Below are 24,933 nucleotides of genomic sequence, written 5' to 3'. Positions count from 1 at the left end.
TGTGATAATATTAGACATACCATAGAAACGCTTTTTCGTGTAGAAACAAAAAACATTCGTAGACTTAGGAAGTGTGTGGAGGTGGAAAGTGTCCATATTGAAAATGTATTTTGAGAATTTTCTTTCTTTTAAATTATTTCTTTTAACTCACATTAACTTATTCTTGTTTTGTTTTTCTATTTTGTGTTATGTGTAAAGTGTGTTTGTCATATTTTGTTAGTGAAAATTATATTAGCAGACAGTAAGATTTTCTAGGCTCTTATTTTAAAAATATGTAATGTTTTAACATAATAATTATGTCCAATTAAAAATTAAGAACAAAAAATGGTGGAGGCTCCGCTCGATATGCACTCTGACCAAAATATGGTGAAGGCGCCGTTCGATGTGCACTGTGACATAAAATCACAAATATTTCCTAAATTGTTATTTTTCCCAGTTTAATCAAGAGAATATTATCGTTGGCAAATTGTTCACGGACCTTATTTTTGATACTGGTAGATTGTGATCGTCATCTATGTGATATTAAGGTTTTTTATATCTCTTTCGTTCGTTTGTGTCGCGATAGGTGTTTAATCAAACACGTTCAGTTAGTCACCCTTTATTCAAAATCTCTTTTGTAGATTTACATTTTGTAGAAGAGGGGGTACTCCCTTCATTAATGTATGTAGGCAACCAGACTTTTCATATGTAGTAAGCAATGTTGCTTACTCCTAATATGACATTTCCCTTTTTGAAAAATGAGATTATTATGAAAAATATATAATAGCATTCCTTAATTACCTTAATATATACATTGACTATTTATACACTATATTTATTTTAAAACTATAATTTTAATGAAAGTACTTATAGTTTATAAACTAATCTAAACTTAACTAAACTTAGCTAAACTTATAATTAACGTAGGTAATAGTAACTATAACTACTTGCTAATATTCTAACCTTTCTGTTTTTTTTTACTTTTCTGCCACTTTTCGTTCTTAGAGATAGAGAAATTCTTTTTTCATTAATTTCAGTGTTGGGAGACTCTATTTCAACATTACTTTCTATATCAGTGTCTTTTGTATTGCAGTTTTCATCATCTGAATAATATAAATCTGAATTTTCATAATATCGTTTTAAAAAACTAACATTTCTTCTCCTAATTGAACCTGATTTATATTCTCTGACCAAATACGAATTAAATTTTAATTTTTTACAAATTACACCTAAAATCCAAATATCATTATTCTTTATGTATACTTTTTCTCCCTCCTTAAAATCTATAAATTTTCTTGTATTTACATCATAATATTTCTTCTGTACATTTTACCTTTTCTGTAAATAATATTTTTGTTTCTGAGTTTTTGGTTTTAATGATTTTGCTAACAACGGTAGAAAACCTCTAATTTTTCTCGAGTACAAAAGCTCTGCTGGTGATTTTATTTCATTTGCTATTGGAGTATTTCTATACTCCAAAAGGGCTTTATTTATATTGATATTAGTAAAATTACATTTTTTAATTATTTGTTTTATAGTTTGAACATTTCTTTCCACCATACCATTTGATTGTGGATACAAGGGACTCGATGTGTCATGTTTTATATCACAATCTCTGTAAAAAATTTTAAATTCATTACTACTAAAACAAGGTCCGTTGTCTGAAATTAATACGAAAGGTATACCATGTACAGAAAAAATACTTTGCAAGCATTCAATTACATTTTTAGCAGTTATTTTTGTTACTTTTTAACCTCTACAAATTTAGAAAAATAATCTATTAAAATAATATAATAATTTCTATCAAGTTCAAAAATATCAACACCTATTTTTTGCCATGGATAATTAGGAATTGTGTGTGGATTAAGTGGTATTTTTTTATTGTCTTTAGAGAAAGTGCAACAAGCATGACATGCCAAGATCATGTTTTCTATGTCTCTATTGATTCCTGGCCATAAAGTACCTCTGCAGCTTGTACTGTACTCTGTACCTTGTTTTTGTTATTCCTAAATGATTTATATGTAATACACCTAACATTTCTTTTCTTAATGATTTGGGAACTACGAGAGCGTTATGTGTGTACGAATATACTAAGTTATTTATATCAGTTATTTCATGTCTTATATTCCAGTAAATTTTTACTACATGGGTGAATCTACAGTATTTAGATTGCGACGCCCATTAATAAATCTTATACAACAATTAATTAATTTATTGTCTGTATCAATGAAGTGATAAATAATATTATCTTTTATTTAGACCACATATTCAAATTACGATAACTATTTCACTTTAGGCGTTTATATGAAAAAATAGTGAAAAATGTATACTCCCCTGGCTTGTCCCATTACCAACTTTTACTAGAATTTTAAACATAATTTTTTTTATTTGACTGCTACAATATTATTTCAATTATAATCATAACTAAATAAACGTCAAAACACATTTTCGCAAATTAAGTTGTAAAAATAATTATGAACATAATAATAATGATAAATTTTGACGCCACCAGAAAAAAGTGTCACCCTCACCTGGCGAAATCACATGATCAAAATATCGGGTTACAATTACAAATACAGATCTTTGACTTTAAGTGATACGTATTGAATAGAATGAATTTACCATCAAGCTAACTGCATTGCGCCTATTCAAACTATAATCGCGTCAGTGGCTGTTACATTGTCTTAGAGCTTGCTTGTGCCAGTAGCTGAAGTATTTCCCCTGGTATGCATATATTTTTATATTTTATCATTACAGAATTTTGCGTTGATTAAAAACAATATTAATTGTGACCAGGAATCATGAATAACTTTTAATTGTAGTAATAAGTACATGTTTAATTGTAATTCGAGGATATGTGCGATTTTGTCACTTCTCTGGCGTCACTTCTCTGGCGTCACTCCTCCGGCAGTTTGTATGCCAGGGGAAACACATGTAATCCAGGGGAATGACAAAAAATGTAACTTGATAGTTAATATTTTAACACTTTATTTTACATGTTTTAGTTAGTTGCTTATGATAAACATAAGCCAAATATCGTGATGAACGTCAAAAAAAAACGAAAGAAGAGAGACTGGGAAATTTGTCACTGCTCTGTGCATAGTGTCACTCCCCTGACCATACATTTTCCCCTGGTGCCTATAAATATTAAAAAATAGAAATATCTTCTGGCCCTTACCATTACAGATACTTAAATATTGCCAACTTGTGAAATAATTAATACTATATTAAATTGATTAATTTTTCTTTGGGGACACCGAAAATACATTTACTGTATAATCACCCATATCCTTACATTTAGTTTTCATATTTGACCAACCTTCTTTCCAATACTTTATTAATGCTTGAAGTTGTTCGTCTTTTAAAGTTTCAGTTTTGAATTCTTGCATTTTTTGTGATGAAATTGGAAAGTTTTCTGTTAAAGAGTTTATTTGCGTCTCATATTCCGTAGAAAATGAAATATCTTGATCGTTATCAATATCTTTAGGTAATACAATTCTTGAAAGTGCATCAGCTATGTACATTTCTCTTCCTGGTTTATATATTACTTCTAAATTGTATAACTGTAAATCAAGGAGCATTCTTTGTATTCTTAAAGGACATTTGGTTAAAGGTTTTTTGAAAATATAAATTAGAGGGTTATGATCTGTTTCAACTCTAACGCGTTTTGCATATATGTACTGATGAAATTTTTTACATCCATAAACAATACTTAACAATTCTTTTTCTATTTGAGCATATGCTTTTTGAACTTCTGTTAGTGATTTAGATGCATAAGCAATGTGAGCTGAATTTTGTAACAAACATGCACCTAATGCATTTTGTGATGCATCAACAGTCATTGTTATAGGTAGATTTGGATCAAAATATTGTAATACTGGAGCTGAGACCAAAATACTTTTCAATTTTTCAAAAACTATTTGATGATTATCTTCCCATTTATATATTGTATTTTTCTTTAACAATTCTCCAAGTGCAGCTGTTAATTCTGCTAAGTTTGGAATGAATTTGTATAAATAATTTAAAATTCCTAAGAAACTTTGTAATTCTTTTAAACATTTTGGTTCTGGATAATTTTTAATTACTTTTACTTTATTTTCATCTGGTTCTATGCCATTTTGACCTATTATATGCCCTAAATATTTAACTTTGTTTACTCTAAATTTACATTTTTCTTTATTAAATCTAATATTTTTTTCTCTCGCTCTTTGCAAAACAAGTTTTAGTCTATCATTATGTTCTTTCTCAGTCCTCCCCCATACTAAAATATCGTCTATATAAATGTCAACACCCTCGATGTTTTCAAAACATTCGGCCATTTTTCTTTGAAATATTTCACTAGCACTTTTTATACCGTAAGGTAATCTAAGAAATCTGTATCTCCCATACGGAGTATTAAATGTACATAACTTCGAACTTTCATTATCTAACTGTACCATCCAAAAGCCATTTGCTGCATCAAGAATAGAAAAATATCTAGCATCTTTTAATTTGGATGTAATGTCTTCGAAAGTAGGTATTTGATAATGCTCTCGTAATATTACTTTATTCAGATCTGAAGGATCAATACAAATTCTGAAATCACCATTAGATTTTTTAATAATGACCAATGAATTAACCCACTCAGTAGGTTCCTCCACTTTTTTAATTATTTTTTGTTTACATAGTTTTTGTAATTTACCTTTTAATTTTTCTCTAATTCCCAGAGGTACTTTACGAGCTGCATGGACTACAGGAGTTGCTAGTCGATCGATTTTGATACTGCATTGTCCTGATGTGCATCCAATTCCTCTAAAGACATCCTCGTATTCACCCAACACATCATAATCTATATTGCCAATAAGGTTGGCCATAGCCATTTCATTAATTGATTGGCGACCTATATTACATGGACCATTATTATTTACTATATAAAAATTTAACTAATATGTTTTATTTTTATAAAAACAATTTAATTTGATATTTCCTAATACTTCAATGGATTCTGTTTCTCCTGAATATGTGGCTAATTTGTTATTTGAATGAAATATTTTAATGTTTTTGAAAAATTTGTTATAAATGTGAACTGGAAGTAAGTTTGCTCTCGCACCTGTATCTATTTCTACATCAATATTAATATTACTTAATATCAGGCTAATAATCCAATCGTTTTTATTTTTAACATTAACATTATCTTCGTTACTACTATTTACAATATTTATATCTTCTATCATTCCAATAAACAAATCATTATCATCACTACTATAATCTACTTCACCAATTTTATAAATATTATTTCTGTTCCTACATACCTTCGCAAAATGATTCATTAAACCACAAGCATTACATCTTTTTCCGTAGGCTTTGCAGTTTCTTGGTGGATGTCCCTGGCCACATCTGCTACATTTTCCCATCGCCATGTTTGATTGTCCTCTTCTTCTTTCTGCTACACCTGTCGCTACGCCTTGTCCTGCGCCGACTCTGCTGGCCATCGTTCTTCCTATTCCTCTCTGTGACGTCGATGGTGCACAGTCACGCCATATCTCCTGCCCGCGATGTTGACTTGATCCTTGACCTTGAACTGCGTTTTCATATGTTTGAGTTTCACCAACGCTGTGTGGATTTTTTGCCCAACTTCTTTTCTTGTTTTTTATAACATTTATCCTCTCTCCTGATTTCTTCTAACTGGGTTTTCGTTGTTTCTGCAGCTTTACATATTTCAATGGCTTGATTTAGGTCCAAGTTTTTTGTTCTTAAAAGACGGTCCTTGACAGATTTGTCCCTTATTCCTCGCACTAATTTGTCCTTAATAAGACTATCCGTTAATGTTCCAAATTCACACGTGAAGCTGAGTTCTCTTAAAGTTGTTATATACTCATCTATGGTTTCATTTATTTTCATCTCTCGATTTAGGAACATGTGCCTCTCGTATGTAACATTTTTCGTTGGAATAAAATATTCTTGTAACTTTTTTAGGACTGTGGTATAGTTATTCTTATCTTCATTCTTGTCAAATGTTAACGTGTTATTCATATATCCTCAGGGATCGATCTCCTATGTGGTTTAATAATAAGGCACATTTGTATTCTTCACTCTCCTCTTCACTTTTCGAGGCTTTAATGAAGAACTGGAATTTTTGAAGAAAAAAATTCCACGCCTCGCCAGGATTTTTATCGAAATCCATCTCTCCAGGAGGTTTAATTTTTTCGCTGGCCATGGCTCTGCTACGTTTTTCAAGTTTTATATATTCACTTTACAATGTATATTTTTCCGATTTTCCGTCTACCGACTGCGCCATGTGATATTAGGGCTTTTTATGTCTCTTTCGATCGTGTGTGTCGCGATAGGTGTTTAATCAAACACGTTCAGTTAGTCACCCTTTATTCAAATTTTCTTTTGTAGATTTACATTTTGTAGAAGAGGGGGTACTCCCTTCATTAATGTAAGTAGGCAACCAGACTTTTCATATGTAGTAAGCAATGTTGCTTACTCCTAATATGACAATCTATGCAAAAATTCTGGTGTTAACCATTAGGCATAGTCCGTCCCTGGCGTTCTGGGCATAATGAAGTTTCACTTGCAATATCAAAAATGCATGAGCATGTGTTATCGATCACCAAATTTGCATCATGCTGAAGTTAATAGTTTAGAAACTGCAATTAAAAATCTTTTTAATTTTCACCTTTGAGGGTCCGTAACTTGTTAACGATGCACGTATGAAAAAAAAAATATATGAAAAACTGATATTATTTTGACCTCATCTATTTGTACTCGACTTTTTTGTATCAAGTACCGGAACACACTATATATACAGGGTGATTCAGAATTTATCCAAAAAAAATTCTGGATGTACAGGGGACTCTTACAAATACAATTTTGTAAAGAAAAAATCAAAAAGTGCAGTTCGAAAATGATTTAAAAACACACTTCTGCACGGCACTGGAAACTGGTCCACTGTAAAACCTGACCTGGCACAATGCGACCGTCAAGGCGGCAGTGATAAAAACGTGCAAAAACTTGAAAGAATTTCGCAAGGAAAAGAATAAATAGAATTTTATAGCACCTATTTTATATCAGCAAATCCAACTGATTTTGCCGCTATTGTTATTATTAATTAATAAAATTCATTTGTGGTTTTAAATAATAAAATAATTTGACATACCTGATGTTACAATAACTGTTCAAAATTTTGTCCACCGACGTGTTAAACACATTTGGGTCCGTCTTATTCAGCTTCTACGAACTAACACAAATTCTGTCTTGTTTCACCATAACACAAATACTTCACCATAATACAAATGTTTCCTTGCTTCACCATAAACCAAAACAATATCCATTAACTCGAGTTGCTATACACGCAAGCCATTTTTTACACTAACTACTAAAAAACTATTATTAACATCGGCTTTCAGTATTCGGAGTCGCTGAGGCCACGTGGCTCTCTAGGCGTATTACGAATGCCACTAGAGACTACAGTCGTCCAGCTATGTAATGGTTGAAAGCACTACAACTTCAATAATTTTTTTCTCGGAAACTATAAGGATTTTACAAAAATTTTTTTACAATATTGACTCCATTTCTCATGCCGCATCTATTCCCAAATTTTTTTGGAAAAGTTATGAATCACCCTGTATATATAGTGTAATTTGTTTAAAACCTGACAGGTCAAATTTTTTATTTGAAGTGATAGACTAGTACTTCCAAATGCAATGTTGTAGGAAATAACGTTCCATTGCGAAAATATAGAGTGCTAAAATTTTAGCAAAAAGAAGGAAATTAATTAATATTTTCGAAACCGCCTGACTTACTTCAAAATGTTAGAAATGGAAGAGATAGCCCAACTAGGTTTATTGCAAAATTGTATTCTTCAATAATTATGTACATTAAATAATTACGGACAATACAACGGGTTTTATTTTTTTACTCAAAAACGGCGCATCGCAGAACAAAAACTCAAAAGAGGTTTTATCTTTCGAATTGAGCGGAGATTCCAATAATAATTTAATTTGGAAAAGAACCATTGGCGTAGTATTTTTTTCTTTAAAAATATCAGTTAGTGCTCGTACGCACGCCACTGTTAGAGCTAAAAATTATGTTTGTATTGAAAAACAAGCACCTTTATTAACTATCGCTACGTACTAAATATCATTGAAATATCTCAAGCGGTTTCGAAAACATTAATTAATTTCCTTCTTTTTCCTAAAATTTTAACACTCCGTATTTTTGCAACGGGACATTTTTGGACCATGGTTTATAAATCAAACTATCATTAATTTTCCATGTGTACACACCTTAAATATTCACATGTCATTAAGGATTACCCTGTAGAACGGGTGTTTTTTTTTTAACCTGAATCTTTCAAATATCGCGAGAAATAAGTATCTTATTAAATGTTAATAATCAAAATTTAATGATACCGCAGGAGAAATACATCAGTCCCCCTCCCCCACCCCTTGTAGATGGGAATAGGGGTAACTTTGAAATCTTAAATACTAACCCCAATTTTCTATTGCATATTCGAAAAATTTATCTGAAATATTTTTTCTATTCATGTGCTGTAATCAACAGAATAAAATATTTATTCATTTCTCCTACTGAAAACCTATGTAGACAATTCTACAATGTGTTTGCAATAAAAAAATACCACGCTTTTTGTAAATACTCGAAATTCGTCGCCAAAAAAGTTTATTCATTTTGCAAATTTTGAATAACTGGGAAATAACTAGAAACATAAAACATTTTTATAAGAATTATTTTTAGTAAAAGGAATGGTGTCTTTAAAACAAAATATAAAAATATACATTCATTTGCAAACAAAAATCAAGCACTCCGATAAGTCATAAGCGAAGAAAATCGCGTTGACTAAAAAGGACACCTGTTCCTTTATTACGATAATAGTAGTTTTCTTGAGAAGCTTGTTTTCATACGTAATTGAAAATTTCAGAAATAAAATTTGTTTTAAAACTAATTTTGATTATTTATAGTGAAAACGTGGTATTCGTTATTGATCTATCATGAATCTAAAAAAAGTTTTAGACAAATCCTAAGTACTTTTAGCCGTTGAATCCGAATCAGTAATAAAAAATAGGGGCTCCTATTTAAAATCTCAAAGTTACCCCCAGTCTCATCTCAAGGAGGAGGAACAATGACTAATTTAAGCACTAATATATTCCCTCCGTCACCCAGAAAGGTTATAACCCTTTTGACCAGCAGACCAACTTACCTATATGGGCGGTTGAGAAAAAATAAACGGGCCATATCTCATATCAAGGTTGGATAAAAGTAAGCCGACTTAAATCAAATTACCTATATCAAATAGTGGAAATTGGTATTTTTGCAGGAACTGAAGATGAAATCCTTAAGAAAATACATCTAAATTAGTTTATATTCATCCAAGGAAACTGCCCTTGAAGCACAGTACATTTGTTTCTAGACACCTTGTTTGTCAACGCATTGAGTACCAGTCAAATTATAAATATACATGTTTGAATATTGAGTTTTTAAACGATAGTACAGAGACGCTTCTGTCGAAAGATAAATTACTTACATACTTATATACTTTGACGGATATGTGGTCATATTACAAGAACCTACACAGTTCGGCCTCCTCTTAATTTTCTTCAAGGACATAAGCTGTAGAAAGACCAGAGCACTGTCTTTGATATTGATTGATGCCAAATCTGTTGACATATTGCAGGATAATACAAAATTTCGTTTTTTTTTAAATTTTTTAAATGATTTTGCACAAAATATCTTTGGAATTGGTGGATTGCAGCATGGTAATACCCTGTATTGGATTTACTTTTCAGGAGATATTTACACATAGGTCTAATTGTATAATTATGTAGTAAAGTTCTCAGAAAATTATACAGGTTTTTTTTTCAATTAAATTAAATAAACCGCTTATTTCAAACGGGACACCATATTCTTTTTCCATATTTAAATCGAAAAAATAATTCCCTACCATTTCAGGAAAGATTCCCTATATTAAAAAACACTTCTTTTTTTAGTGTTTACATCAAACATGGTATTTAGCAGCAGATACACAGTTATTTGTTTTTTCACTAATTTTATTAACAGTTGTAACCAAACTAAAGTGTAACAGAATAATTTTGGTATTTTCCACTGTCATGGCTATAGGAATATTAATACAAGGAAGCATTGCATTCGTTAATAATTACGATGTTGTTATTCGTCAATATCCAGAGTAAGTTTAATAACTAACCTTAGATTTTAAATAAACCTTCATCTGCACAAAAAGCACATTATTTCCCGTAATTGTTGTGCTTGTCAAATAGATGCAAAAACCGGACAGGATAATAACTCCATTTCAATTTTTCGTAATCAAATTTAAAAAAACTAAACTAAAATTTAAATGATTTACTCTATAATTTTTTGATATAATTATACAGAATTTAATAAAAACTACTGTCAACCATAATGAAAATCTATAATTTTTGTGCACATTCCATTAAACAGTTTCTGCAGTTTCCTTTAATATTACTAATAAGGAGCTGATAAAATTGTGTGCAGAAAAAATAAGTAAAATAACAAAATGTTACATTTTATTACGAACACCATGTACTTACGTTGAAATCGGGTGCACAATTCAATATACTAATTTCAATGTGCGTATGTCTGTGACTATCGATATACCAGTATCAGCTGGTATCGTTCTATCCCTGGTCGCACAATCGTGTGCAATTCTAATACAAGTTGTTTCAAGTTTACTTGAAATAGCCAAATTGTGTCAGATTGTTTTGTGTCTGTTGCTGAATTTATATTGTTTCTTTTACAATACTTGCACTAGACTTAACCAAAAGTAGTCCTGAGTCCAAAGGGGTGAATTAGTATAAGTCAAGTACAATTTGTCTTAACTTAATTCTAATTAAGTCTGCAACATAGTCACTTGCTTTAATTTACCCCTTTGTGCTCAAGTGCCCTGAATCAAATCCATTGAAAGCTTTGATCAAGACAATTGCACAATGAATCTTGCAGTAAACCCGATAGTGATTTCAGCAATAGATACACAGTATAAGTGTCTTGTGCAAGATTGTGCTAGCAGGGCTGTTTTACTATCAATGAACTTTTTAATGCGAATATGCAACTTATATAAATTTGGAGTAGATATGTTTATTGTATCCTGTATCACACTACTAAAGCTTCTTAATAAATGGTAAAACAATATCGGTAGATAGGAAGTTTTGGGATTCAATATACAGGGTGTCCCGAAATTCATGCAACAGAATTTGGTCATAGATTCTTAAGACAAATTTAGGGGACCTGTATTTTTTCAACTGGCCCCCTCTTTCGGAGTTACAGCCCCCTGAAATCTGCACCTAAGAAGTTTTTTTATATCTCAAAACCATGTGGTACGAGAATTAATAAATTTGGTACACAGGGGTTTTATGACATGTGGAATCTCACAGTCCTACGCTTTTTGGCGAGAAACCCCCTTAAAACACTTTTTCGTGGGCCCCCTTGTCTTTGGAACCAGAAAAATTTGGTCCCAAATTTGATTTTTTTTTTAATTATTAGTTAGCTAGAACGCCATTGAATTTAGAAACTTTTTTGTCTCTTGATATTTGTTTCGTAAAACGCAATGTTTTTGAGGAAAATGGCGAATCACGATATGCGTTCAATCACATTTTGACATTTTTCTCGAAAACATTGCCTTTTACGAAAAAACTATAAAGAGACAGAAAGTTTCTAAATTTAATGGCTTTCTAGTGTACTGATAATTTTTAAGAAATTTAAATACCAAATTTTTTTGGCTCCAAAGGGGGCCCACGAAAAATTGTCTGAAGGGGGTTTCCCGCCAAAAAACGTTGCACCATCAGATTCCATATGTCATAAAACCCCTGTGTACCAAATTTAGTGATTCTCGTACAACAGTGTTCTGAGATATAAAAAAGGATCAGGGGCGGACTTCACGGTGCTGTAACTCCGAAAGAGGGGGCCACTTGGCAAATATAAAAAATACGGGTCCCCTAAATTTGTCCTAAGAATTTGTGACCAAATTTTGTTGCATGAATTTCGGGACACCCTGTATGGAGTACCTAAAATTATAGCATTCTTATAACTTTTTTAGATTTTGTTTGAATTAACTCATCTTTTTTTGAAAAAAGAATGCATTTTACTAACAAAAGTTGAATCGGAATTATCTATCCATAAATCTAAAATTGGTTGAATTTAATAAAAGTCAATTTTTTATTAAATATAATTAAAGTCAATAAAAGTTGTAATTATATCAGAATTTAAATTAAATATTTACAATTATAGTAAAAATCTCTAAATTTTTAGGCAACTTTATAATATGAATGTACTGAATGCAGCCGCCTGGCATGAATTATTCAGTTCTGGCCATTCTAATATCACAGGGTATTCCATTGGATTAACTGCCGGTTACCTGTTTTACAAATACAAAAACATTAAAGTAGCAATAAATAAGGTACGTACTTCGATTTAGCTAACTTAATATTAATGTGCTCCCATATTTTTGTTATTTCTTATTTCACCACTTCATTATTCCAAAACTTATACAAATCTCATTTGAACCAACGTTACAAATAATACGTAGAAAACTAATGATTGAATGAAGATAAGTGTGCACTGGCTGAAATGGTCGGTAACGGAACTTACTAAGATAGCTGAAAAATTATTTGTGTATGTTAAAACGAATACTATACCGGTACGAGAAGTACATAGAGAAACTGCGGTAAAAGAAAATATAGAGAAGAACTATAAAAACCACTAAGTAAAGTAAAGGCAACAAAAGCACATGCGCCGGGAGAAATAGATCCACAGATGATAAAATACTTGGGAGAAAATAGAAAAATAGTGGCTACTGGACATATTGAAGGAAGCATTGCAAATGGGGGCAAAAATGATACTATTCATTTACTTACTATAAAAATACACCACAAAAATGAGACAACCTCTAAATCCAAAGCCAATGGCTGTGCGGAGGGGGTTACACGCCAGGGATCGAACCCGGACCAAAATAGGAAGTCTGGCCGAGAAATACTTGCCACCGCATGCTTGACCGACTACGCTACCGTGGTAATATACGTATACTTTACATTAGGGAGTTTTTGCATAAGGTATTTGCGAATACGATAAACGTTAAAAACACGTGACTGAATACCGTATTGACAAATAGCGTGTACTGAATGCTTCCAGTTTTTGCATATCGTGTCGTTTATCCGCAATGGTAAAGCGTGTCCTAACCTCAATTCTGACGGTTATGCTTTCATTTGATACTTTTGCGGTAAAAGGCAATCGGCAAGTGAAAGAAAAATGGATGGATTATTATTCGTACACAAAATTACTATCCTAAATGCACGGTAAACTAATACCGTAATCTGGGTTGGATATCGGAATACCGTAACGATAAACGCCAACGGTAACTGTCGCACATGCGCAATGCCCTCTCACGTGACTTTTACGGTATTCTTAAAACCGATATGCAAAAACTCCCTATTATATACGTATACTTTGCACTATTTTCCTTCTTTGTCCCCACTATTTCTTGTAGTAAAATTTTGTATTTTCTTTAGGATTGTTTTATTTTAATATATATATTATCAGTATTGCCGAGGTGTGCGTACAAAATTAGACCAACTTCAACAAAATATTTTGCTTTGTGACTATGAGGTTCTATGTTTGAGGGAGACCTGGTTACATAATGGGATTCATGATGGAGAGGTTTTGTAACAGAAAACCTTGCATTGAGAAAACTAGAAGTGGTGGGGTTTGCATTATAATAAAAAAATGTAATCTCATAAAAAATACAAAAATTAGTAAGCAACAACTTCACCATGAAATACTTTTAATTGAGTTTCTACATAAACGTGAAAAGTATACATTTATTGTCTTATATGTATATTCGGCCTACTTCGGGACATGAGCATATAGGTAGGTATAAGACAGGAGAGAACGCCATGTGTACAAGAATATAAGGACTTTATAAATTTTTTATCTTTAAAAAATATTCATAATATTACTAATGCAAATTGGCCTCGTCCCTGCTTTTCGCCTATCCTTGAATCGTGGCTCTCAGGGTGCCTGGACATGTTATAGGTAGGTTTTTCGCGCTACCGCGCTGGACTCTGCTCTGGATGTAGGTAACATCGTATGATTGCGCTTATAGATATAGACTATTCGGTATCTGTTTTGGTTTGGGTGAATCGTATATCCACGGAGATTTTTGGCTTTTTGGCTTTCAAATATCACTAGAAATGAAAATTTTTCTATGCGCATAAAAAAAAACGTGGGCTTAACTTTTGGCGGCACAATATGTTAAAAAAATTCGAAAAATGTCATATTTTTCTTCCTATTTAATTATGTAACTTTTCAAGAGTTGATTTTAGGTGAAAATGGAAAAGGAAAAACATGCTTGTAATTAAATTTTTTACAAAACATGTCTAGTTACAAATCGAATGAATCATGATTACTATGGTAAAAATCGAAAAAATCGCAAAAATGGGGTTAAAAAACAATACTTTTTAGGGAATTTTTTTGGGGTATTTAAATTGGGTATAGGACCTTTATACTTGGCTCGAAAAAAATTCATGTTATGTAGAATTATCACACCAAATTTCATCAAAATCGGTTCGATAGATTTTGCATAATAATTTTGCAATCCAGATTTTGAAAAAAAATTTGCAAATTTTCAAAATTTTGCACAGCAAAAACCAAGGCCCTTAGATAATTGAATATTTAATCACATATAGAAGGGCTCTCAAGCTTTCAAACTTTTTTTGAAAAATTCGAATCCGTCAATTAGGAGAGCTCTGGCGCTTGTTCAAACATTGCTCGAATTTTTTGTACTTATAATTAGAACTTTGTGAATATTCAATCAAATCAAATTTTTTAAAGCAGGTTTTAAAAGTTTTTGGAAAGACGCTTCTTCAAAAAAAAACAGATCGATTGATCAATTAGTTACGTAGTTGTAGCCGATTCAATTTCGAGCAGGTTTGTAGATGGTAAAATTATACTTATTGCTTATTTTCATAAATTTGCACTAAAAAACAAATTACAGGCAAGATTGCTTGTGAATCATTCGTTCTGTTCAATAGAAATATTTTTGAAAAATACATTTTTTCCGTAATAAAAAATAAGGGTTAGAATCCCCAAACACGGAATCACTTGTGAAACATCTGCTTTTTTATAAGAAGTAGTTTCCACATTGTTTCATTCCAAAATATTGATTAGAACCCGAGATATCACGGAAATACTGTTTCTGGGGGGTGAACATGAGGGGTAGTTTGCATCCGTTTAAATCCGTTTTAGGCTAATAGAAAAAATTATTCGTATGATTAAAGAAATAGTAAAAACTTTTTATTTTATAATGTTAATTCTAATCGTACAGACATTTCTCGCACTAGGGAGATTTTAACGAAAAACCCGAAACAGGTCAATTTAATTTTATCAATTAACATAAATCATATTTTTAATTATTTTTGAGCATATATGTATAAATTTTGTACCTATACAGGGTGTTCCTAAATAAGTGTCGCAACGGAAAACTGTAAATTCCTCTTGAAAAAAGAAACATTCTTTTCCTCTTCCATTTTTCTCTCCGGGCTTTCGTTTTCGAGATACACGGTGTCAAAACTTTAATTTTTTTTAGTTTTTCGCCAATATCTTAGGAATCGTTTGAACTACAGGACTGAGCTTTTGTACACACATTACCACTATTAATAGCTACTTTTTCGCACCCTTCTCGAATTCATTGGACGTGCCAGTGGTGGAGATTTTAAGGTATCGTAAGGGTTTTTCCCCCCCTAAATTTTACGCCACTGGAAAAATTGACTTTTGACAGCAAATTCTAAAGCGCCAATGAATTTTACACAATAAGAGTTCTCTTGGTTCATTGCTCTAAAGTCAACCGTTTTCAAGAAAAATGACTTTTTATGAACAAAAGCAAACATTTTGCTAACGTTTCGAATACTTTTTGCATTTTGCATTTTGAACATTTTGCAAGTGCAAGTAACTGAACAGAACATCCGGAGAACGAAATGCATCGTTTATGAAATCCATGTCAATACTATCGAAAAGTTGACCGATAGAGGTGAAGCCGCAGCGGCAGAAAGAAACATGATTAGAAGATGTAATGCGTGCATTCAAGCCAACGGACGTAATTTTGAACAGTTTCTGTAAATTTTACTCGCCAAATTGATAAAAAAAAGTTAAAATCCTATCTGTTGTTAAATTTCGTTAAAATTGTTAATTATTACTACCTATTTTTTGAATTACAAAAGATTTTCGAAACGTTAGCAAAATGTTTGCTTTTGTTCATAAAAAGTCATTTTTCTTGAAAACGGTTGACTTTAGAGCAATGAACCAAGAGAACTCTTATTGTGTAAAATTCATTGGCGCTTTAGAATTTGCTGTCAAAAGTCAATTTTTCCAGTGGCGTAAAATTTGGGGGGGAAAAACCCTTACGATACCTTAAAATCTCCACCACTGGCACGTCCAATGAATTCGAGAAGGGTGCGAAAAAGTAGCTATTAATAGTGGTAATGTGTGTACAAAAGCTCAGTCCTGTAGTTCAAACTATTCCTAAGATATTGGCGAAAAACTAAAAAAAAAAATAAAGTTTTCACACCCTGTATCTCGAAAACGAAAGCCCGGAGAGAAAAATGGAAGAGGAAAAAAGTGTATCTTTTTTCAAGAGGAATTTACAGTTTTCCGTTGCGACACTTATTTAGGAACACCCTGTATATAAAAAATAAGGCTAGCAACCCCCAAACTTACTTGAGAAACATTTGTTTTTTATAAGAAGTAATTTCCACTTTGCTTCTTTCCAAAATATTGCTAAAACCCCAGATATTTAGACAAAACTGTTTTTGGGGGCGAATTTTGAGAGTGTATTTCATCCCCTAAATATATTTTTCCGCTGATAAAAATATCGCTTTCATAGAACTCATTTTCACTACTAAAACAATACTGCAACTATTTAAAGGAGAGCGTCACATGTGACGGATTTTGTCATATAAAGACCGCGATCAGCTCTGCCCAGAACGAACCGCGATGCGACGGGACGGGACGGGACCGTGAACGCCCAATGCGTTCATTTTCAAAAAAGACGGCGATCAGCTCAGCCCAGAACGGACCGCGACAGGACGGGACCGTGACCGCCTAATGCCCCCCGAAACAGTTTTTTCTAAATATCTGGGTTTCTAAGCAATATTTTGGAAGGAAGCAAAGTGGAAATTACTTAAAAAACAAATGTTTCACAAGTGGTTCCCTGTTTGGGGATTGCTACCCTTATTTTTTATTTCAGAAAAACTATAATTTTCAAACATTTTTTATATACCGAGTGATTCAGTTTGATATTCGCGGCCTCGTATCTCTTTCATTTTAACAAATAGCTATAACAAACCCTATATATTTTTAAATCGCCGCTAAAACAGTTGACTATAGCAATTTTGACATACGTTACCATGGAGACGATCTAATAATGTCATTTGATAGAGTTTGAGCGGCGATTTAAAAATATGTAGGGTATGTTATAGCTATTTGTTAAAATAAAAGAGATACAGGGCCGCGAATACCAAACTGAATCACCCGGTATAGGTACAAAATTTATATATACTCAAAAAGAATTAGAAATATAGTACTTCCGTATGTCATCTGGAAAGTACAATGAGCTACTAGAAATTATTCATGAAGGCATTTAGTTGCAAAATACAAGATTTAGAGTAATTTAGACGCTACATATACCACCTGTAGAAAGGCTGGCCGTTTGTCTAAGGTAATTTCTTTTAAATTTCGTGTAGTCACGTTGCCGATTTATTTCGATTTTAAACGATTCATAGAATGGTACACGATCATCAAAAACATTCGCACTAGATACTCTCTAGCTCGTCTCGATCGCATCGCGGTCTCCCGAGCAAGGGAGCTGCCACCCCCATAGAAATTCGAAGAGTACAAAAATTTTCTTAAGTTAAGAAAATATTTAGATTGGAAATTTTTAATAAAATATTTTATTTACTTAAACTTTAATTTTGAAAATTAATACACTACTTTATTTTTTTAAAAAACCAAATGTAATAAATTAGTATAAATATTTGTTTACAAAAGAATTTAAAAATATAAAATTTTATGTTAAAAAGTAGTACTTTTCCATATTTTAAAAATTTAGCTCTGGAATTCTAAATTAAAAAAAAAAATAAATTTTTATCTATTGGAATCAGAATAAAAGTTTACAGTGCAACTAAAGCTATATATGTAACGTACCAATTTTATATAGGGGAACTGAAAAATAGAAGAACAGAAGAATAAAAACATGGCTGAGAAATATACTATGGTACAAAATCGTCTCAATGGCCTAGCAATGATGAGTATACACAGAAAGTTTATTTTTGACAATCATGAAAATTTTATTAATAAAGTGGACGACAAATTTTCAAAAAATCCGAAAAGATTACCTGATTTTCGTTGAATTTCTTTATTTTTTTAAATATTTATATAATTTTTTGTTTTCCTTGTATTAAAAAGGTTTCATTAAAAATATTTTTATAAAAAATTAATTCACTGTACCTATTTCTACCTATAATTTATATTTCTCCCATGCTCTCTCGTATCTTGCCCCCCCTAGCCCTTTGGCTGGCGACGCCTTTACTCCCGAGATTCTTTGGAAAAGATCGGTAGAGAACGCGATGCGACCGCAACGGGACCGCGATCAGCTCGCGTCTAGTGCGAATGCATACATTAGAAAACATGGGGAGGAACTCTACCGCGCGCGATCGCGACTAGCACCGTCCGCGACGGGACGGGACCGCGACCGGCTAATGCGTTCTGTTTTTTGGAAAAGATCGGTAGAGAACGCGATGCGACCGCGACCAGCTCGATCGTCTAGTGCGAATGCATACATTAGAAACTCTACCGCGCGCGATCGCGACTAGCACGGTCTGCGACGGGACGGGACCATGACGAGACCGCAACCGCCTAGTGCCTAGTGCGTTCTCTTCTTAAAGATTCGCAACAGAACATTTGGGGCGCCTGTCTCACTGGCTGGCTGGACTGTATGCCCGGTTATATAACTGCAAATGCCCACAGTCGACGATCCATCGCGATAGGGGATTCGCGGCCTTGATCCGAGGTTAATAGCCGGTTTTTTATTCCATTCTTCCTCTTATTCCCAATCGGCGCGGACTGCCGTCGGAAAGTGGGTCGATTTCATCCGGCTTCCCATCGGTCGTCCTCGATGTGGTCCATGTCGTCTCTCGGCTTTTTCGGCGATTTGCGGCGTTTCGCTGGTGGATTGGATACCTTGTCGATTTTTGTTGCGGGAATCGGAAGCATAGTTAATATTGTTTCTTTTCCGATGATGGAGTTTCTTCTTGGTTTGTGGCGGCTGGATGGTGGCTGGATTCCTATGCTGGAAATCGGACTTGAAGCTTGGTGCTGGATCTTGGGGTTTGGATTGGAAACCTTGTCGTAAATATTACTTTCGCTTCTGACGGCGGCGACTATAAATTAGATAAGAGTACGCTATTAATTTTAATATTAAAGCAAACTTGTATGAAAAAAATCGAATAATTTTTTGTAATAACAAACATTTTTATATATTAAGGTATTCACTATTTTTTTTATAATTTGTTATTTCAAAAAACGTCGAGTAATGTACGTGTTGCAGCATACTGCATATTATTCTATTTTTTTAATTAACAATTTTGTCGTTTATAACAGTAACTTAACAAAATTAATTGAAAATATTAAATAAAAAAATATTAAATAAACAGTGTACTTGAACATAAACATTCCTTACTTTTTCAAAAATATATTATATAAGTTTATTATAAATGCACGGTTTCAATCATTCAATGTGCCAGCTTAAATTTCTAGTCACACTGAGATAGCATGTTTTTACCTAAAGATCTGAGTTGGCATGTTTTCCAAGCCTAATTTGAGATAGCATGTTTTCCAACTGAAATTTGAGATAGCATATTTTCCAACCGAAATCTGATATAGCATGTTTTCGTACTAAAGCGTCGAATATTCTTTTTTAACCATAAAATCCATTCTCTAATAAAAGAAAAAAATAAACTAAAAAAATTAAAATTATTATCGAATATTTTTGAGGATCAATATAACCTTGTTAGGAAAAAGTTAAACTCTCTTACTAGTACACGTACCATAATTACCTCGCAGAAGTTGAAATAAATGTTCGTTCAAATTACACAAATTTTTTCATATATCAAGAATAAACAAGCGTCTTGTTCCGCTTTTATAGGCCAGGAAAAAGAGCTGGGAAATGATCATTTCGCGACTTTTTGTTTCGGCAAGCTGAATTTATCTCTATAGATGCTAAATATTATGTACAATAACATATTAGTTTCCACAGTCATAAAAATGTGGGGAAGATTGTTTACAGGCTGGTTAATTGTATAATGTTTACGTAAATTCACGTTTTTCGTTTATATCTTTTTTTCGTTAATTTCCACGAGAAAACGGTAAAGTACTTTTTTTCGTCTTCAAAAGACCTACAAAACTAGCCCTCGAGCGTCAAAAAATATTTATTAGATCAAAAGTTATAAACAGAAAAAGTTTATTTATGACTTTTGAATTAAACATTTATAAACTGCGTTATTACTACCAGAACGTTTTGGCATCGCATCCTCTCATTCTTTATCACTGACTAATAACTCACACGAAATCTGGAATCGTTAAGTTGAATGGTTTACAAATTATGGCCTTATAAACAAATTAACTAATTATTATTAGTCTAGACGATTCCGAGCATCTTCCAAAATCGCACTGATTTTTTCATGGTAGATTTAATAATAATAGATTGAAATCTACCTTTTTGTTTAAATTCCGTCGTTCGCTTCCCCACTCTTCTGCCGAGCCACTGCTCGACGAAAAATCAAGCGACCCACTGACTTTTGACAATATTCCTTATGTACTTACATACTTCCACAAATAAAATATTTTTATCTGGGAAAGCACTCGGGTTGCCGGTTTTTGAAGACGAAAAATAAATACTTTGCTGTTTTGAATGGAAAAAAAGTTATAAGCGAAAAACGTGAATTTACGTAAAAATTATACAATTAACCAGCCTTTAAACAATCTTCCCCCCATTTTTATGACTGTGGAAAATAATATTGTTATTGTTATATTTAGCATCTATATAGATAAATTCAGCTTGCCGAAACAAAAAGTAGCGAAATGGCCATTTCCCAGATAATTTTTCTAGCCTATAAAAGCGGAACAAGCCGCTTGTTTATTCTTAATATAACAGAAAACATTTTTGTAATTTGATTGAACATTTCTTTCAACTTCTGTGAGATAATTATGGTACAGTGCCGGCCCTTTGAAAGTGGACGACTCTTATAAGCAAATTGTCTATAATTGGCCTTTGTGAAATTGACTTGAAAATGTAAGGTTCAAATTAGCTGTTATTATGTCAAATTTAATGTGTGTCTATCATACTAGTACTAGCGAACAAAACAAATCCAAATTAGGTAGCAAATTATTTATTTTTCCAATACTGAAATATATTATACATTCTAACGGCCATTCATTTGCCGTCAACGAGATCTAAAAATGAAACACTTTTCGTCGACAAAAAAACGCGATTCGTAAAGTTAGTATTTTGTCCAAGCACCATTTTTGTCTATAACACTGCAATCTACATGGCATTGATAAAATTATTGTTCTTGTTATAATCCTCAGTGATGTTATCCCATGCGATTTCATTGCCTCCCAAAGTTCTTCGACGTTAACTGGACGGAAGTTTCTGCCGTAAATTTTTTTCACCATATATCCCCAGGACTTGGAGGGCCAAGGTAAAACATCGATGTTGTTATCAATGAACCATTCTGACGCAACTCTTGAGGTGTGAATTGCACAATTATCCTGCTTGAAAGTGAAATTCTGAGGATACAGCAGGGTCACAACAAACATCAGTACTTTGGCTTATCCAAGCCCAAACGTTAATGGAGAATCTATCGCTGCGCTGTGTGGGTTTCACATAAGGCTCCGAATACCTTATAATCTCTGGTGGGTAGACACGGACAAATATAATATTCTCCCAAAAGTTGTCTGGGCTTCCTGCAAATTGTCTTGCACACTCTAACCTCTGTTCTTTATACTGGGGAGTCAAAGCAACTGTATTTGCGGCCACATAATTCTTCAGCTCCGAATCTTTCGGTTCCCACTGATCTAGGAAAATTCGTCTCAAAGAAAGCCGCTACTGCCATGTCAAAAGGATTTATTCTTAGGTGGCGTTTACTTTTCGACGTCCACCTCCGTGAACATAACGTACGTGACCCTCCGCAATCCATTTTTCTTTGAGTTTAAATATGCTGTTCTTGCATACCTGCAGATCATCCGCAATAACCAATCATTCTGAAGTAAAGTTATAGCTCCCACTTTCTCTGATTCCGTTAAACGCGGCATCTTGAATTACCAAGCAAATTACTAATGACACTGACATATAAAAACTTGTCATAATAAGAAGTAGACCACATCACATTAGAAAAATAAATCGTCCAATTTCAAAAGGCCGGCAGTGTACGTGTACTAGTAAGAGACTTTCCTAACAAGTTTATATTGATCCTCAAAAATATTCGATAATAATTTTAACTTTTTTAGTTTTTTTTTCTTTTATTAGAGAACAGATTTTATGGTTAAAAAAGGATATTGACGTTTATTAGATAATTTAAAACTTATTTTTGATACAATTCTGTTGAATATATTATAAATAATACGATAAAATTTATCAACTGAAATATCTACATCATTTTCGTGAGTAACTGATGACCAATATATGTCTCAAAGTGTTGTACTTAAATCCAAAAAAAATACATTTTTTAAAATTGTTACTTCTTTTGATGTGGAATAATTGCTATTAATACTATTAATAGATTCTGTGATATTGACTTTGGCAGCAGGGTGATGTAAATCTTCGGTAAAAGACAATCTTCCGTTTTACCATAACATCTAATTGCTCATTGCTTACTAGAACAAGGTCAAGCAAATGATGATTTGCATTAGTAATATTATTAATATTTTTCAATGATAAAAAATTTATAAAGTCCTCATATTCTTGTACACATGGTGTTCTCTCCTGTCTATACCTACCTATATGCTCATATCCCGAATATACATGTAAGGCAATAAATAATGTATACTTTTCACGTTTATGTAGAAACTCAATTAAAAGTACTTCATGGTGAAGTTGTTGCTTACTAATTTTTGTAATTTTTATGATTACATTTTTTTATTATAATGCAAACCCCACCAGTTCTAGTTTTCTTAATGCAATTAATGCAAGGTTTTCTGTTAAAAAACCTCTCAATCAAGAATATTATTTAGTTTGTTTTCTAACAGAATTAAAGGCAGTATTTCTTCCGGGTGTTGCAGTATCCGAAAAAATCTTAAAACCAGTTAATGAATTTTGAAAGGCTTAACATAATGGGAGACCACAGCAATACCCGGAAGAGGCGATCATTTTCAGATAATATAATATACAGGGTGATCCATTAACGGTATCGAGCGACTGTATATAGGAAACTAGACGTGCTACAATTATGGGGTAAAAAATCTATTAACAGATACGACCAAAAGAAATTGATTTAAAATATTTTCAAGTTTGTAACTTCACCTCTAGGGCTCTGCTGTAGTGTTATAAAAAATTGTCGGTTTTTCGAAATTTCGCTTATATAACCTACGTTGAAAATACATTTTTTAGATAGGTACATTGTTAAACCCTTCACAACTTTTGTTTGAACTTTTTTTTTGTTATTACCATAGCGACGTCAGTATGAAGTAAACGGAGTCAATTACAAAACTTTTCTCATTAGCGTCGTCTACCGTTGCGCAGGAAAATAATATTTTTATTCCTATCACAAAAATAAATTTTATTAATAGTTCTTTAAAATGAGCCGAAATCGATTAAGGCATTTAGAAGTTATGACAATTTAAAAATTTTATGGTAATAACAAAAAAAAAGTTCAAACAAAACTTGTGAAAGGTTTAACAGTGTATCTAAAAAATGTATTTTCAACTTAGGTTATATAAGCGAAATTTCGAAAAGTGGACAATTTTCTGTAACACTATAGCAGTTGCGCCCCCTAGCGGTGAAGTTACAAACTTGAAAATATTTTAAATCAATTTCTTCTGGTCGTATTTGTTAATAGATTTTTTACCCCATAATCGTAGCACGTCTAATTTCCTATATACAGCCGCTCGATACCGTTAATGAATCACTAAATCATAATTTTTAGAACAAAAAAAGTACATGTTTTACCCTTTTTTAGGTTCATATTATTTTATGGTGGATTCTCACTTTTGGCTTATGTATCTTCATAGTACTAATTGCTGGTATAATGTATAAACCAGATTACAAATACACCAAAATACAATCAGCACTTTACTGGGCATTCGGGAAAAACTTATTCGCTATGGGGATTGCAATAGCAATATTTGGAATTACACAAAAAATTGGTTGTAAGTAATAAAATACATAATTAACTATACCGTTTTAACCTATTTAATATTATTTTGTCATTAATCAACTCTTAGACAATATCACAATGTCAGAAGTAATTCAGCTTTATGGTCTATTAAAAGGAGTCCCTTGTTTTTAACCTAGTTTTCATTCTTTGTTAGGCCTCTGGTTTCTTTAACTAATTTGAACATCCTTGCCATGAATTGAATGCTCTTCTTTAGATTAATGTTTCGTGCTTGTATATATGTTGTTTTTGTTACTTTACTACAGAGCCCGCGTTCTAACACTCCACAATTCTCCGTAGGGAACTTTTATGGTGGTTGTTGACTTATTTGATGGTTTTTAACAGGTTTCGGGTCAATGTAAGTTCCGCCGCATATTGAATATTAATAGCACAGCATAAACAGTAAAGGAAGGAATTTTTTTTCTTCATAGATATGTATACGTGTATCTGTCATTGTTATGCCTATTATGTGTGAAAAGTGGATGTTTAATATATTTCTTCAGAT

General features: G+C 32.5%; 1 protein-coding gene across 1 annotated transcript; it reads left to right on the top strand.

The window, feature by feature from the left end:
• Positions 1–2,641: 2,641 nt before the first annotated feature.
• LOC108915748 lies at positions 2,642–24,423 on the top strand (the record flags this gene model as incomplete). Its single annotated transcript, XM_018721869.1, has 4 exons — positions 2,642–2,703; positions 9,969–10,165; positions 12,262–12,409; positions 24,234–24,423. Coding segments are annotated over exons 2-4 (415 nt in total), but the record flags the coding sequence as incomplete, so codon positions are not given.
• Between the last annotated feature and the right edge of the window lie 510 nt (positions 24,424–24,933).

The sequence above is a fragment of the Anoplophora glabripennis genome, unplaced genomic scaffold (assembly GCF_000390285.2).
Source record: "Anoplophora glabripennis isolate ALB-LARVAE unplaced genomic scaffold, Agla_2.0 scaffold1693, whole genome shotgun sequence".
NCBI classification, from domain to species: Eukaryota; Metazoa; Arthropoda; class Insecta; order Coleoptera; family Cerambycidae; genus Anoplophora; species Anoplophora glabripennis.
The sequence above is the reverse complement of the archived record's forward strand: the minus strand, read 5'-3'. Positions and strand labels throughout refer to the sequence as shown.